This window comes from Hydractinia symbiolongicarpus, chromosome 14, assembly GCF_029227915.1.
Source record: "Hydractinia symbiolongicarpus strain clone_291-10 chromosome 14, HSymV2.1, whole genome shotgun sequence".
Lineage (NCBI taxonomy): Eukaryota > Metazoa > Cnidaria > Hydrozoa > Anthoathecata > Hydractiniidae > Hydractinia > Hydractinia symbiolongicarpus.
The window spans coordinates 13436828-13453606 of record NC_079888.1 but is presented as its reverse complement, the minus strand read 5'-3'; the positions used below and the strand labels follow the sequence as shown (position 1 = coordinate 13453606).

The following is a 16779-nucleotide window of genomic DNA, read 5'->3' as shown; positions in this document are numbered from 1 at the left end:
TAGAACAACTAATTAAATTAGAGTCTCCTAAATATATACAGTACAGTCCAAATGTAAGCGTACGCGTACGCTCAACTTGCAAAAATAATTGCTTTCATTAAAAAAAACAATAGGATAGCGAGTTCCTTTCAATTTGCGCGAAAATAATTGCTTCGTGTTAAAAACAAAAGCATAGCAAGAAACATTGTTTAAAAACAATACTCTGCGCCAGAATAAATTAAACGCGAAGGCCATTGAATTTTTTTTTTTTTAACAAAACGAAACTAATTATAGTAACGCGATTTTAATCTGATATATTTAAAAAACACAAGCTCTTTTAAAAAACAAGAAATGCATTGATCTAAATATTTAAAAAAAAAATAATGCTACTTTTAAAACTTTTAGTAATATTTCTTTATCGTCGAAATATATTTTTTAACATGCGAAACTTTTAAAAGTTCTTTTTATAAAAAGCAACGTTTAGCAACGCAAACGGGAAAACCCTACGTTCGGGACTTTTCCCTTCGCGATAAGATTTCAAAAACAAATTAAAATTTTAATACCGAAGAAAGAAAAAATCTAAAAATATAACTTTTGACGTTTTATAGTATCACCTACATTTTATTGTTAAAAACAATGTCTTTGTTTTTTTTCAGCGCAACAGCTCATCTCTTAAAAGATTTAAACAATGCATCTCGCTGTCTATTTAGTTTTCGCGCAAATCTTTTATTTTATAAAACTATCAAACAATGGATCGCCATGTCACATTGATAGAGTTGATAACATTTTAAATACTTAAAACACTATCTAACGAAGCTTTCCTATCGCCGTTCTTCGTTCTTTAACTTTCTAAAAAATCATTTCTATCGCCGCTCTTCGTTATTAAACTTTTAAAATGTGATATAACGAATCTTTTCTAACGCCGTTTTTCGTTTTTAACTTTTAGAATGCGATCTAAAAAAACATTTCTATCGCCGTTTTTCGTTTTTAAAATTTTAAAATGCGATCTAAAAAAACATTTCTATCGCCGTTTTCCGTTTTTTAAACTTTTAAAAAAACATTTCTATCGCCGTTTTCCGTTTTTTAAACTTTTAAAATGCGATCTAAAAAAACATTTCTATCGCCGTTTTTCGTTTTTAAATTTTTAAAATGCAATCTAAAAAAACATTTCTATTAAAATTAAAGTTTCAATCTTTGTTAAAATATAATAATTTTTATCTCTTAAAAGCTTTATTTAACCCGCGCAACCAACAATGCCTTCTTGCTAGTTTATTTAGTTTCCACGCAAAACATTTGTTTAATAAAAATATTAAACAATGGCTCTTCGTGTCACATTGATAGAGTTGATAACATTTGCAATTATGCTATTGGGAATAGTTATGTTAACACTATTTAACAATAGTTACGCATAGTTATAATAAGCTATTTTTTCTTCGATAATCTTTTGTTTATTACGCGCAAGTTAATGACTTACAAGACTCGCAAGATAATTAATAAGAACAAAAGACAAACAACTACCGCCTCCGAGAAAAAGGTGTGAAACTTGAGCGTACGCGTACGCTTACATCTGGACTGTACTGTAGCTATATGCGTTTCTCTGTTGTTCATGTTTTCAATAAAATCGTAATGGCTACTGTTGTGCAACTGTGGCAAAGTACTGGAATCAGGACACCTAACATCGTGAGCACCTATCATGCGCGACACGAACAACCTGTGATCCAATCGTGACAATTGCGTTAAAAAATGTTAACGAAGAACTTCGCGATAGTCGCAATGTATAAAAAAATAAAGATGCTATCGTGATTGTCACCATTAATCATGATTGTAGTGATGGATCCTGAAAAACATTAAAAATATTAAACAATAGATGTGCATATGTAATGCTTCAAATAAACGCCTTCTATTAAACACCCCCTTCGAATAGACGGTCCTCCTTTTCAGTCATTTTTTAAATAAACGACCCCCCCCCTCGAATAGACCCCTCCCCTCAAAAGGGGCGTTTATGCGAGGCGATAGTAAAAGTATACTTTCCTAAATCTTAGATTTAAGGTTGAAAATTTAGCTTTTCGCTTTTGAAGTTCATTCTCTAAAACATGTGAATATCTTTTATTTTCTGTTGTAAAGATATTTATTATAGGTAAAAACTGCAAAAGAGAATAAGTGTAAAAAATTTAATAAACGCCCCCCTCAAATAGAAGCCCCCCAAAATGTCATAAAAATTTAATAAACGCCCTGGCCGTTTATTCGAAGCATTACGGTAATTTTGTGTCTTTGTTTTATTTACATTCAAAAATTCCTTTGCATGTATTGTCGGAACAACAACAACAACAACAAATATATTAAAAAAATGACAATGGAGAAGGGTGTTACGACAAGCATATTTTTCTATGTATTTTTGCATAACGCATGCTGTTTATATTTTTAGTTGTGAAGAAAAGTTTGTCTTACTGAAAAAATGTAACTAGTACTCAAGGTAAAAAAAATAAAAATACTTATATACATGCTCAAAAACTTATTTTCGAAAGTTATGCAGCAAGAGTTTTTCTTGTGTTGTTTTGAAAACTGTACAGCAAAAATTATTTTTGTGCTGTTTCAAAAGTTATACAAAAAATACTTGTGTTGTTTTGAAAGTTAAGCTGTTTGGAGATTTATACAGCAAGTTACGATTCTCTGACTTAAAATAAAAAAAGAAAAGTTATTTTAATATTTTTTAATGGAAGAAGGGTGTTACTGCAATAAAAATCTTTTCTTCACGAGCTTGTTTGTTTTAGTTTGTTTTTCTTTAAAACTTTTTTGCTTAATATTATTATTTTTTTGTTTTTGTGAAAATTAGGGTAGGTCAGGCCCGTAGAACAGCTAATTAAGTTGGAGTTGTCTAAACAAGAAAGAAGCTTACGACGACGAAAATATCTTTGATTAAAAACAAACAAAAAGAGAATTATTTATATTTAATGGCGTTATTCTCTCATGACATTAATTAAGTGATCATTATAATGTTTAAAAAATATATCATGACGGTCGCGATGTGGATCACAAAAGTCGACCCCACGATAGATTGCGACTTTCATAATGTTAAAGAATTTTTCTATTGCGACAAATATTGCAAATTGTACACAACTTGCAGGATACGGGATCGACGATGTTAGGGGTCCTTTTACAATGGATATATAGATGAATTGCTATCTTGATAAACTTTTTTTTTTTTTTTGGCAGGCAAAATAAAGCAATTCAATTGGCTAATAATTCTTTTTAGAAGATCTAATTGGTTAAAAAAAGTATTTTCCTACCGAAAAAAATGTAAATAAAGCTTATAGCAAGTCATCTATATAATATTTTCAAATTTTATTATTATTTTTCTCTAAAAAAGAATTAAACAAGTTGGTAATTAACTTATACAACCCAATTCAAGGATGTTGATTTGGGTTGTATAAATTTGCAGGGCACATAATTTCACCACTTACAAAGTTAAGACTCACAGTAAGAGTTCAATGCGATTAGTATATATATATATGTATATATATGTATATATATATATATATATATATATATATATATATATATATATATATATATATATATATATATATATATATATATATATATATATATATATATATATATATATATATATATATATATATATATATATATATATATATATATATATATATATATATATATATATATATATATATATATATATATATATATATATATATATATATATATATATATATATGCATGCTGAACTTATACAACCACTATGCAATGTTGCTGGTGGCTCTGCCACACTTGTGAATCTTGCTTTAAGCCTTCACTACATGCTATGTTGAAGTATATGCCATGTTGCAAGTGGGACGACTAACATTGTGTCGCAGTTGTATAAGTTCACCAGGTAAGATTTTGATCCTTAGATCTCGCATGTGACCTGCTGGCAAATTTACCAAACTTAGCAGTAGTGAATAGCTTCAGCAATAGCCAGAGGGTAGATAAGGTAACATAATCCAAGTTAGTCATGTTTTAAGTAAAAAATATAACAGCAAAATCATTAGCTAGCTAGCTAGCTAAGTATTTTAGGTATATAAGTTTTATAAATGTTGGCAAACTTATTATAGAACTTGACGCTGCTTTGTATGCTACTAGAAATATAGCTGAAAAACAAAAAATGAAATACAAAACAGAAAGAGCAGAAAATGCATCTTAATAGCAAGGAGGTAGAGGTAAATTGGTAAATTGAGACTCAACTCATGAGATAGCAACCTTTTCACAGATTAAGATTGCTGTTTTCTCATTTAGATTCAGGATCACAACACACCAGTTGTTGTCTCAATGATATCTAGATGTACCTGTTCCTGACTTCATAAATCATTCTGCTCCTTGTGGGACAACTTTATGAACATTTTAATTGTGTCAGAGGGAAAGTAAATGTTTTATTAGCTGAGAAATAAGTATGAGTCGTAACTTAGTGAATCATTAGCTAACTCAGCATTAGCTTATTACTAAGCAATGAATCATTTAAACACGCAGTGTAGCTATGCATATTAGGTCTTGGCTTTGTTTATACTGTTTACACCAATTTATACCCTTGTCCGCTACGGCGGAAGCCATTATGAAAATGTTACGCGAAGGGGTAAAGTTGCTTTCTATGTTCACGAAACTAATTATAATAGTTTCCTAATTCTATTAAAAATTCCTTGTTCAGAACACATATATAGAATAAAGGTCATGTTATATAAGTTGACGAATATAGTAAGAGTAAAATTATGTTGATTGACCTTCCTTCATTATGATAATGTCCCAAATTAAGCTTAAACATAAGCATTAGAAGTTCACACACGCTACAAACAAAGCTAATTTGTACATTATACTTATTTCTCAGTTCGTGAAACCACAACGTGCGCTAATCGTCACTTTGTTTCAGTTCCACCCGCACATGCTCAGGAAGGTTCGTTCGCATTGAGCAAGCTCAAAGATATTCAACGCAAGAAAATTTGGAACTTCGCGCATATTTGCCAAAACAACAACATACCATACATAGTAAGTTCACATTACTGCTTCCACATGGTCACATCGTGAGCAATAACGGAGAATGTTTTTTAACATTTTTAAGAGATTTCTTTCAATTAAATAATGGCGTGGCCCTATTTTAATTCTTTTATGTCTGTGGAAGAGTATCATCTTTCCTGTACATAAATGTCAAACATGAGGTAAATTGTTTTTTTGGTTTAATTCAGCTAAAATAACAGCTATTTTCTTGCAGTAGGAACGTTCTTCGTTTTTTCCAACGTGAGATCCATTGGAATTATTTGTAAAGTCTATTTTATGATTAAAATGGTTGCAATAATTGGTGACTTGTCTCAAATGGACCTGCATTCCCATAAAAACGGAAGCATTTAACAACCTCATTATGACCATATGGATTTCCTACAAAAGTAACCTAGTAACCAATGTAACCAACAGAAGTATCCTAATCCTAACGGACGTGATTGCAATGCATTGTTTTTACGGGCGACCTACACACAACCTATGCATTGGTAATGTAGGTTACTTTAATTGTAAAATTAAAATTAGAAGGGGTAAGGTGGATGTCACAGATATTTGGTGTTATAGTCACCCAACCGACCCTAATTTTTGATCGAAATTTTTGATATACTGAGTCGAAAAACTAAAATGACAGAAAAATATTATACGCTTGTTGTCTTCCCACAGCCATTACCCATCATTATTGTTGTGCTTTGCTAAAATGGTTGTGATAACTAGTTGAAAATGGCGCGCGGAAACTCTATTGAAACGAAGTGCCAAAGTTATCATTAAATATTCAATGGCACACGTTAATGGCTGGATGGTTGGATACAATATTTCGTATTTTTGAGTTATTATTCACCGACCGACCAACTAACTTTATTTTTGGTGCTCAAATGACTCTAACAACAGATATTTGTGATGTCTGCCTTATCTAAAGTCATGGCCTAGTTTCATAATAATATAGGTTTGTTTGGTATTTAATAAATGACTATATACAAAAATAAGAATATACAGATTAAAATTGCATACCCCCACCTTGTGTAGCAGCTTATAAATTCCTCGAAGAAATACAAGGTTGATATGACATAAAACAATCAGGACTTTATGTTAATAAACCTAAGTAGTATAAAGAAAGTACATTGATCTTTTTAACTAGAAAAACCTACAATGATAGCTAACAATATGAGATACGGAGAAGATGAAAAAAATGAGACAAGTATTTTCAAGTGATGCAGGAAGTGGTTCTGGAAAATTAGTTGAATATGATAAACTTGATATATAGTATTTATGACACCTTGACCTCATATATCCAATGTTTTCAGCGTGTTGGCTACCTTGTGTTTTATTAGACTGTCAAAGATTGCTTGATAATAATAATAATAATAATAATAATAATAAATATTTAAAGTGGCTAGCCCAGAAAATCACAAAAACCTATAGTTAGTGGATTGTTTCCACTGGGAGGCCACTAGAACAAAAAAGAAACAAAAAATGATAAACCTTAGACTGCCGCAGCTCAATCAAACATAGTAACATTTATAATCTGTGAAAATTGAAAAGAAAAAGAATAAAAAACAAAAATTAAAAAGTTAAAAAGTGATCTCCATTAGAATTTGCCAAATACATTCGAGATGGAAGTCTTAAACGAAAGCAGACTTCCATCACAGGTCACTTGGTCTGGAAGATTATTCCACACTTTTGCAGCTCTAAATGGGAAGGCTTTTTTGCCAAATTCCGTGTTGACCAAGGGAAGTGTGAACCTGTTTTTTGAAGCTCCTCTCGTTTGATGATTATGACAGTTTTTTGTCAAAAGGAATTTTGAGCGCATGTAATCAGGAGCAATGTGATTCATGGCTTTGAAAACTAATATGGCATCGTTTTTGATGAGTAAATTATTCATTGAATATTCCCTCTCTTTCCCAAGAAAGGTACGGACACATTTTAATCGTTTTTCTAGTTTTCCCAATCTACCTTGGGTGGCACAAGCCCATGCCGAGGAGCAGTAGTGGAAATATGGCATGACAAGTGCATTAATTAAAAGGTTTTTTGTGTGAGGTGTTAAACAGGATGCAATGGTTCTAATTTTAGAATATTTAATTAGTATTTTTCTATTTATGTCATTAATGTGCTTTTCCCATTGCATTTTTTGATCAAATGTTACCCCAAGATATTTAACTTTTTAGCTCCTCTTCAAAGGAATACCCATATAGTTGATAGTTTTGTTCTCAACTTTTTTTAACTGGCTGTGGTTGCCGAAAAAGATTGTTTCAGTTTTGTCCGTATTAATAGTCATTTTGTTATTATTCAGCCAGAGGTCGATTTGCGAAAGTTCTAACTCGACCTGGGAGACAAGGGTATCCAAGTTTTTATGAGACGAAATAATTATTGTATCATCTGCATATAGATGGTGGTAGTTTGAATTGATGACAGATTTTAAGTCATCAATATACAAAAGAAAGAGCAGGGGCCCCAACACAGATCCCTGCGGCACCCCAAAAGCGTCTTCATGAAGCAGATCTGATCCTGTGTCGTTTACAAGAGTCAGCTGCATTCGGCCCGTTAAGTAGGACTCGAACCAGTCAAAGGCAGCATCTCTGATGCCAAAACACCATAGTTTTTTTAACAAAATTTTATGATCAACAGTGTCAAAAGCTTTTTTAAGGTCAATGAGCACAGCACAAACAAAGTTATGTTGGTCGAGCTCAGTAAGAATAAAATCAGAGACATCGACTACTGCAGTTTCTGTGGAAAAGAGTTTTCGAAATCCGGACTGTCTGTCATTCAGGAAGTTGTGCTCAGAAATAAAATGAGACATTTGCTCATGCACTAACTTTTCAAAAATTTTCATAGGAATTGGCAAAATGGAGATAGGCCGATAATTAGTAGGATCTGTTTTATTGCCACTTTTAAAAATAGGCGAAACCCTTTTAGTCTTCCAACATTTAGGTACATAACCAGTAAATAAAGATTTGTTGAAAAGACTTGATAAATAAATACTTAAAACTGACGAACCTGCTTTTAGCAGTCGTGAACCAATTCCGTCCAAGCCTGTAGCTTTATTAAGTTTTAGTGAACTAATTATTTTTTCGACACTTTTGGTCTCAATACGAGCCCACCGAAAATCGTGTCCGCTAACAGGTGGATTAACATTAGTAGTGTCAGAAGAAAATTTAGAGGCTAGTTTGGCACCAACACCGACAAAAAATGAATTGAATGTGTTGGAAATTTCTTTTGGGTGAGAAGTTTCTGTACCATCGTTTTGGACTACTCGTTTTATCGAGGTAGTATTGCCTGACTTATCAGGAACCAGTTTTTTTAGGGTTTTCCAAAGTTGTTTTGGCCGTTTTTGAAAGTCCTGCAAAACGTCATTATAGTACTCGTTTTTGAGTCGATTTTTGAGACCTATTACCTGGTTCCTTTTTTGTTTGAAAGCTTCCCAGTCTATGATGGATTTTGTTTTTGATGCTTTCCGTTTCAAGAAGTCTCTTTCTTTGATGGCTATTATTAATTCATCAGTGACCCATGCCTCAACACGGCCAGAAAATCTATGTGTTTTGAAAGGGGCTTGTTTGTCAGCCACTGTTTTAACATTTTTATTCAGTTTCTCACATGCTTCATCAAGGTCATCATAATTATTAAAATATGACCAGTCTAAATTCCTGAGGTCCTTCAGAAAAGCCTCTTTACTGAAGTTCTTGTAGCTACGAACCTTGCATGTTTTAGGTTCAAATTTTGGCCTTTTGAATTTTCTGATCACATAAACTAAATTGTGATCACTGATGCCTAAATCCATGACACCAGTTTTAGAAATACAAGAACTGTTAGAAAGTATCAAGTCTATAAGAGTGCTACTATTTTCAGTAACACGAGTTGGCTCCGTAATATGTTGTTTTAGGAAAAGAGTGGAGCATAATTCCTTTATTTTGGAGGAAAGAGCATATTTTGAAAGCATGTTACAGTTAAAATCTCCCAAGATAAAAACTTCTTTTTCTTTTGGGAGCTTGTTAAAACACTGTTTAAAATGAGTACACAGGTTTTCGGTACTCTGCAAATCACTACCTCCAGGTGGCCTGTAAACCCCACACACGTAAATAGGTTTAGTTTTTTTCAGGCACACTTTCACCCATAGTGATTCAACATTTTCGAAGTAAAGGTGTTTCAAAAGGTGGCTATCCAAGTTTTCATTAACAAAAATTAGAACACCCCCACCTCGTCTATTCCGATCATTCCTATAACAAACATAGCCATCAATTTTAACGTCATTGTCAGTGATGGTGTCATCAATTTTGGTTTCACAGATGGAGAATACATCAAGTTTTGTTTGATGTAGCAGAAGTTTAACATAGTCTAGTTTTGATGACAGACCATTAATGTTGAGATGGGCCATTTTTAAGCCCTTCCCATTTCTGATTGCCTCAAAATCAAAGTTTTCATCAATAGTAATATTGATGTTGTCCGGAATTTTGTCACCAAATGACTCCTCATTAGCAAAGGGCAAATTACGAGAAAGACAGGGACTGCAAACGAAAAACAGTTTATCTTCAGGAGTCTTCATAAATTGTTGATATTTTTTATCAGAAATACGCTCACATTTTTTATGAGCCCATAATCCACACTTGTCACAGGAAAGTGCTTTGTGTGTTTTTGCCACAGGTTTTAAGCATGAAGAACAGGGATACTTAACAGGACCTGGGTTGAGGCAGATGTCCCCTGACAAGAGGATTAAAAAATAGAACAAGAGGATTAAAAAATAGTGACATGGTTGACTCATCCTGTTTTACAACTTCATATTTACATTAAATCCCAGTTCAGGGTCCGATAATGTTTATCAACTATGCCTTCTTTGTTTCCCATGCCAATTGAGCAGGTTCTGTGTAGTGTATAGCGGTTAAGGAATCACACCCCAAATTTTTAGGTCTGTGATCCACCACAACTAAAATCTACTAAATAGCCTGGAAATTTGAGGAAGAACTTTGGATAACTAAGTATAAAGCGATACTGTTGTTGGAAGAAAAACAAGGTGTGGAACTTGGTGAAGCTTATTGTAATGACAGTTCTGGTGGCGTAATAGTTGATTACATTGCTGAGAGCATAGCTTAAGATTTCAGTATAAGTTAAAAAAATCAAAGTTTTACAGAACTCTTATGGATGGATCCAGTGATGCCAAGATAGTTGAAAAAGAAGCTTTCTTTATGGTTATGCTTGATCCTACTCCTCCTAATAGTGACAAAATTAAAATAGAGACTTTATACTTAAATCTTGCTGATCTTGTTACTGCTCACTTGCATGGAATTGTTAATGCAATGGGGCAGTCACTTGAGCGTATTGGTATTGGGATGTCGGTTTCGGTTCCGATGGGGCGTCTGTAAACAGTGGAAGAAAGGATGGTGTGAAGCCAATGCTGCAATGGGAAAACCCATGGTTGACATTCAGCTGATGCATACGTAGCCCATCATTTGGAATTGGCTTTGAAGAATAGTATTGGGAAAATTTTATTTACAGATGTTGACGAATTGATTATGTACATGTATTATTTGTATAAAAAGTTCTCCTAAAAAATTACGCCGAAAGAGCTTTTTGCAGTATACCAGGAGGATATGCAATTCATGGAAGTAGGCTGTAAACCAAAAAAGCCTTTTGGTAAGTTTTTATGTGTATAACATTTCACAAAACTTTAAATTATTTTCTGTGTGATAGAGGATTGGGAACAAGATTGATCATGAAATTAATTTATTTTATTTTTGAGGAACCAGATGGATAGCACACAAAGTCTGTGCACTTAAGTTATAATTGACAAGTGCAGATGCAACATCTTGGTAACCTTGCGAAAGACAAATCGTACTCGTCATTGAAAGGAGCAAAATTTAAAGGCTGTTACACAAAATGGACTATGGCTCGTATACCGTTATTGGCCTACCTAAGCATAGAAATCCTTGCGCCTGCTGTGCTTTTGTCAAAATCGTTTCAATCTGAAGACGTGGATTGTTTTTGTGTACGATTGTATCGATCTAACAAAAAAACAACTTAACCGCATTAAAAGAAAGAATTTTCATGATCTTCTTACAATTCAAAGATTTTTGGCACAAGTTGAAGAAACCAATGATTGATTTATTTTTTAAAACATTGTGTTAAAAGATTTTGAAAGAACGAGATGCGTTTTTGAAAATAGTTAAAACGAGTGGACAGCAATTATTGCAGAGGCCATCGAATTTAAGGATGAAGCCATTAAAAAGATGTTTGATTTTTGTAAAACTCCACTTAAAAGAGGAAGTATCTCGGATTTACGCAATGAACGGTACGGTATCTTTGAATATGCGACAAAATACCTCAACCTATCCAAAGATCACTATATTGTGTGGCGTTAACTATTTAATTCAGGTCAGAAAAATATTGGAAATTGTTATTGTTGTTAGCTGAGCTATTTTTTCGTTACTCGTATCAAGAAAAAAAGCCAGTAAATTAGTCAACCACAGTGACACTAATATGGAATTCAATTTAATCGGCCATTTTGGATGTCTAATGGTCAGTAGTCAAATTTTTATTTAATGTGCTGCTAATTAGAGGGCATCATCCATAAAGCATGCACTTACAGAGGAAAGAACGGGCTCAGACCAATAGTGTATGAATGCCTACAAGAGGTGGGGAGGAGGGTTAAGTGCATTGACAAACTAAAGTTCCATTTTTTAAACTTGTTTAAACGTGTTTCAAAATAGTCTATTAATTTTGTTAAAACAAGTCTATAATAGAAGTAGATAAAATTATTTTACTTACTGTAAAGTAAAGTTCGAAAAATAATAGTAATATGGTGTTTGTAGGTCATGTTTGCCCCTTACACAGGGTAAAATATCTTGCAACTAGCTGTAACACCAGTTGCAAACCCCCCCTCAATAACTTTTCATAGGGTTGTTCAAATTGAATCAAACTTGGCACACTTATAGTACGTCATAAAAGGAACACAATGACAGCAATTAATTTTTGCTTGCGTCAGCACATTTTCTGTGTCGCATCAGAAGTCTAAAATTTGTTAAAAATGCCACTATCTGCTTAAAATTTAATTACTTTTGTTTCAGAGCGAATTTTTGCATTCTGCAAGTTTCTAAAAGCTAAATAAAAGTTATTTAACATATTTCCAGTTTTTACATGGATTGCATAAAATATTGCCCAAAATTACCCGAAAATCTGGCTTTTTCCGATTATCGGGTAACATCTGACAAAATCGGGTTAATCATGTGTCCAAATTATGCAAAGTGATTCTTCTTAATAAAACAAAGTTGTGTTGTAAGTTTCAAGTTCTAAGGGTAATCCTAACAGGAGTTAATAAATGTTCCCCATTATAAAGATTTCATAGAAATTTTTAGGGGTAGTTTCGAGTAATGGCCAATATCATGCCCATTGAAAGGTATGGGACCTAAAAAATTTGGCATGAAGGTGTCTAAGATAAATATTAAATATTAAAACTCAGTAAATTTCATAGCCGTACAACATACCAATAAAGAGTTATTAAAAAAAAAAACGTTAGAGGGGGCGAAATCCCCCCCCCCCCTAAATTCCAATGGATGCACAATCCTTGTGGAAAAAGACTGGCCATGCGCATCAGGTCACACCTGTATTAAGGCTCATATCTACTATGTGAAATATTCCAGAGGAGCAGAATAAGCAAAGATTCTGATTGGCTAGCAGAAATAATTATCTAGCAACTGTCTTTTCTTTTTGTAGTTGCCATGGAAACACATGTGCAGGCTGTCAAATTGGAAGACATGTCACACACTGTTCAAGTCCATCCCGATGTGACACACACAAATGCATTATCAATGGCACATCACGTAGGGTCTATGTCTGATGACATGTCAGATGATCCATCTTCGCCAGAATCAGCAACATTCGATGACGCAGATCTGCTGACAACAACAGGTAATTTTTTAGTTTTTGATCAGAACAGAGTTTTCATGATATAGAAACTGGAAATTATAATCAGTACAAAAAATAATAAAAGTTTTCAAATGTTTTGCATATAACAAAAACTTCTAAGAAACACATGGGGGTACTTCTTTTATAGAAATTTAAAAAAAGTAATTTTCTAAATGATGAGGATATCTGCTGAAAAGTATTTTCACGCTATAAAATAGTGGGTTCTAATTAAAATAAATTTTAAGCAAAGTCAAAAGAAATTGTCTTATAACAAGATCGATGTTAATTTGGAAATGGTTTATATACTGTAGGTTTTTTATTATTTACCATGGCAGATTTAATATTTATTTATTCACCTTTTTACGGAGTATGATGTATTTTGATAGGTGTAGCTGAGGATGTCGGAGATGACGTCACTTCGCAACTGGCTGCTGCTGGTCCAATAGGTATATATTTTCTCTTGCTCTTGAATTCGAGTGCACCTCTTTTAACGCTTCCATAATATCACCATGTTAACATTATTTATTGCTAGAAATCCACTGTTAAAAGTTTTTGTATTAACAATTCCTCTTTTTTAGGAATGGCAGCGGCTGCAGCTATTATCACTGGAAAAAAACGCAAGAAAAACTACTCTTTTGAAACAAATCCATCCATTAGAAAGCGACAAGCTACACGGTTGTTACGCAAACTAAAACAGCTTCTGACGGAATATACAACCCGAGTTGGCCAGCAAGCTTGCATCGTTGTGTGTTGTCCAGGTAAAATGGGAGCGTCGTTCAAGTGTTTTGGTGCAGCTCCGCTTGAAAATATAGTTAGAAATAGACGAAATATTATCATGGAGGATTTAGAAAATGCTCTTGCGCAACAAGCTCCATCAATCCCTCACACAAATCCTGACGTACACGAACTGCCACCACTAGTGAGTATTGTTACTACATCAGATTCTTTTAAATTTTCATTCAAAACCACGAAATTATTTGATTCTTTTGTCATTCAAAAGTAAATATAAAAATTCTAAATTAGGTCATGATATAGCCTTTCTAATTCATATCACCACACTCAATTACTGACGCGAATTCCGACGTGTTAACTAAGCAGGCAAGCAAAAAACATACCACATCAGCAAATTTTTGCAGATGTAAGAAAATCTGAATTAGAAAGTCTAGTAAAGTTTAAATGCTCTTACACTTATGTACTGACAGGTCATAGAAGGTATCCCAACACCCGTCGACAAAATGACACAAGCACAACTCAGAGCTTTTATACCAATCATGTTGAAATATTCTACCGGCCGTGGAAAGCCTGGTTGGGGTCGTGATAATACGAAACCACCGTGGTGGCCGGAAGAGGTGCCTTGGGCAAACGTTCGAAGTGATGTGCGTTCGGATGAAGAAAAGCAGAAAATATCGTGGACAAATGCTCTGAGAAAAGTAGTGCGAAATTGCTATCAGTATCACGGGCGCGACGAACTCTTAGATGCGTTTTCAACAGTTGACGATAATCTAGAACAGCACCACCAACCTACTCAAGTTTTTACTTCGCAGTATCCTCATTTAGTTCACACAATAAACAACGCCGACGGGACGGTATCCATCATACAAGTTGACGCCACTGGAGCCGTGACCACCTTATCTGAATCCGCCACACATTCTGAAGCGACGCAAGCAGTTGCAACACTTGCTGAGGTCGCATCAGCCTCGCAGGGTGAGTGGGTTATATATTTACTGTGCAGTGTTTTTTCAATGAGTCAACCTTAATGGCAGCAAAGTGTCCATATAAGTAGAAAAAAGATTTTCTGCTTACTTATTGTGCGATAATCATGGAGTTTTTTTTTAGTTACTATTCCGAGGTCAATACTTTTGCAGAAATAAAACGAAAAATAGCCTAGCATTTACTTCCTTTCTCACGCAAAATCGTGGCTCATAAATACCAAATACAAGCTTTTTATGGGGAACACTAGACTAAAATCTTTTTTAAATCGAAGCAATTTGTTAGCAACATCAATATAAAAACTAAATTGAGCCTCAGTCAAAATTTTGTGAAAAAAGCGTGTATAGGCAAAATTCTAATTAAAAAGGTAAACAGCGTTCTGCTCGTTTGCACCCATTGTCTTTATAACATGTACTTGTACTTATACTTACAACCTCTCTACCTATTTGTACTAGCCTGGTGTCTTACTTTAACCTCTCTACCTATTTGCACTAGCCTAGTTTCTTTTAACCCTTATGGTGTTTTTAGGCGAGGTTATATACGGCAATCATACGATCGATCACAGCGCGCTAACGCACGATCATAACTGCGTAACTTCGATAAGTGAAGGGAGTTTACACGATGGACAGTTATTATTAGGCGATGCAGTATCAGCCGCAGCTGCTTTGGTTGGTGTTCAAGATTCGTCCGGAATCGTCTCTATACCGGTGCAAGCAGCCGCTGCAATGATGCAGATACAGGGCACGAATTTGATTCCAGTGTCTTTACCTAACGGTGGTGGTGTTCAATTCATTGCCACATCGTCTCTTTCAAATTTCCAGCTAGCATCTCAACCGCCTCAACCACAGCCGGCGGAGCCACCCAATGATAATTCCTCTGGATTAACTATGGATGTTCCGATGCATCCGGTGAATGATAGCCAGCATTCAGATGCGTCTAATGTCCCCACCGCAACGCAGGCTGTCGAAGTTGCGACGTTGTCTAACCAGCAACATGCTCATCACAGATAACATCCAGTTGGACAGTTTGACAGACAGGTGGCAGTCGTACCTTCTGTATTCTAGACAACTATAATAGCGTATCGTGTGGAAACATAACGAGCTCATTTTGTTTGCTTGAAGAAATTCGGCTTCCCTCGAATGCGAATTTGTTCGCGTCGGCAAAAAAAAAGAATTATTTAGATCCCTTTTTTATCAGTACGTCAGTATTCACGTTGATAATTGCTGAGTGCCTATATCAAGGTTGGGCTGAAATGTTAGGAACTCGTTTTATTTGAGCACCTCTCTTTCATCCAGACGTGTCAAATATATAAACGCATTTTATTATTTTGATGCATGTTGTTCTGCATTTATTCAATTCTTTCTTAGTTAAAAAAATATTAAATTTTAAATATGTCTGTTAAAAATGTCATAACCTATGTTTTTTCAAAATATTAAATTATCGAATAATGACGATGAAATGTTTAAAAAAAGAGAAGAAAAAATATATACTTCAAACAATGAGGATATTTTTTTTCCTTGTTTTCGTAAAATGTATAAAAGGTTGGGAACAGAATGGTGTTTTAAATTAGCATTATTATATTTCATTAAGAAGGTAGAAATATCTGTTTCTTATTTTCTTTTGCCGAAAGGTTTTCGAGTTTTGTGTACAAAGACTTTTAAAAAAAGTTAGAAGAAAGTAAGTAAATATTAAATGAAACGGGCCTAAATGTCGACAGAGAATAATAATAAGAATTTAAGAATAAATACAATTCATATTAAATCTTCATCGGTAATTTTTTCCAAGATGGTTGTAAAGAAAAACGCGTCTGAAAGCCAGAAAAAGATGTGCAATGTAGATCCGAAAGTGAAATTGCAGCACAAAATTAATGTATTCCTGAACTCACCGCAGCCTTCCGCCCCACATAAAAGTTTGCGCGTTTTTATAGATCCATTTACAAACGCATCAGGAGAAATCAAAGAAGAAATAAGGAGAGATACAATAAGTAAAAGAAAAGAAATAATCGAACCCGGATCAGCACATAAATCTGATTGGATTGCTGGAAGAAGTTGGTATTTTATATATGTTGGAAGATTGAGGTATTTGCGAACAGGAACAGATACTCCAGAACTAACTGCGGAAGAGATTTTTGAAATTTTATAAAGACAACTTTTAAAG

At 34.0% G+C, this 16779-nt stretch overlaps 1 protein-coding gene across 4 annotated transcripts; it reads left to right on the top strand.

Moving 5' to 3' along the window:
* Positions 1-4863: 4863 nt before the first annotated feature.
* LOC130625567 (DNA-binding protein P3A2-like) lies at positions 4864-16124 on the top strand. Of its 4 annotated transcripts, none has more exons than XM_057440675.1 (6): positions 4864-5016; positions 12721-12915; positions 13299-13358; positions 13491-13831; positions 14115-14616; positions 15151-16124. In XM_057440675.1, exons 2-6 carry the CDS (start codon positions 12726-12728, stop codon positions 15630-15632), a joined length of 1575 nt encoding a protein of 524 aa, XP_057296658.1. In that variant the 5' UTR covers positions 4864-5016; positions 12721-12725; the 3' UTR covers positions 15633-16124. The 4 variants fall into 4 exon arrangements, with proteins under 4 accessions (XP_057296658.1, XP_057296657.1, XP_057296656.1 ...); XM_057440674.1 differs by lacking the exon at positions 4864-5016 and adding an exon at positions 5023-5186; XM_057440673.1 differs by lacking the exon at positions 4864-5016 and adding an exon at positions 5193-5513.
* The last annotated feature ends 655 nt before the right edge of the window (positions 16125-16779 follow it).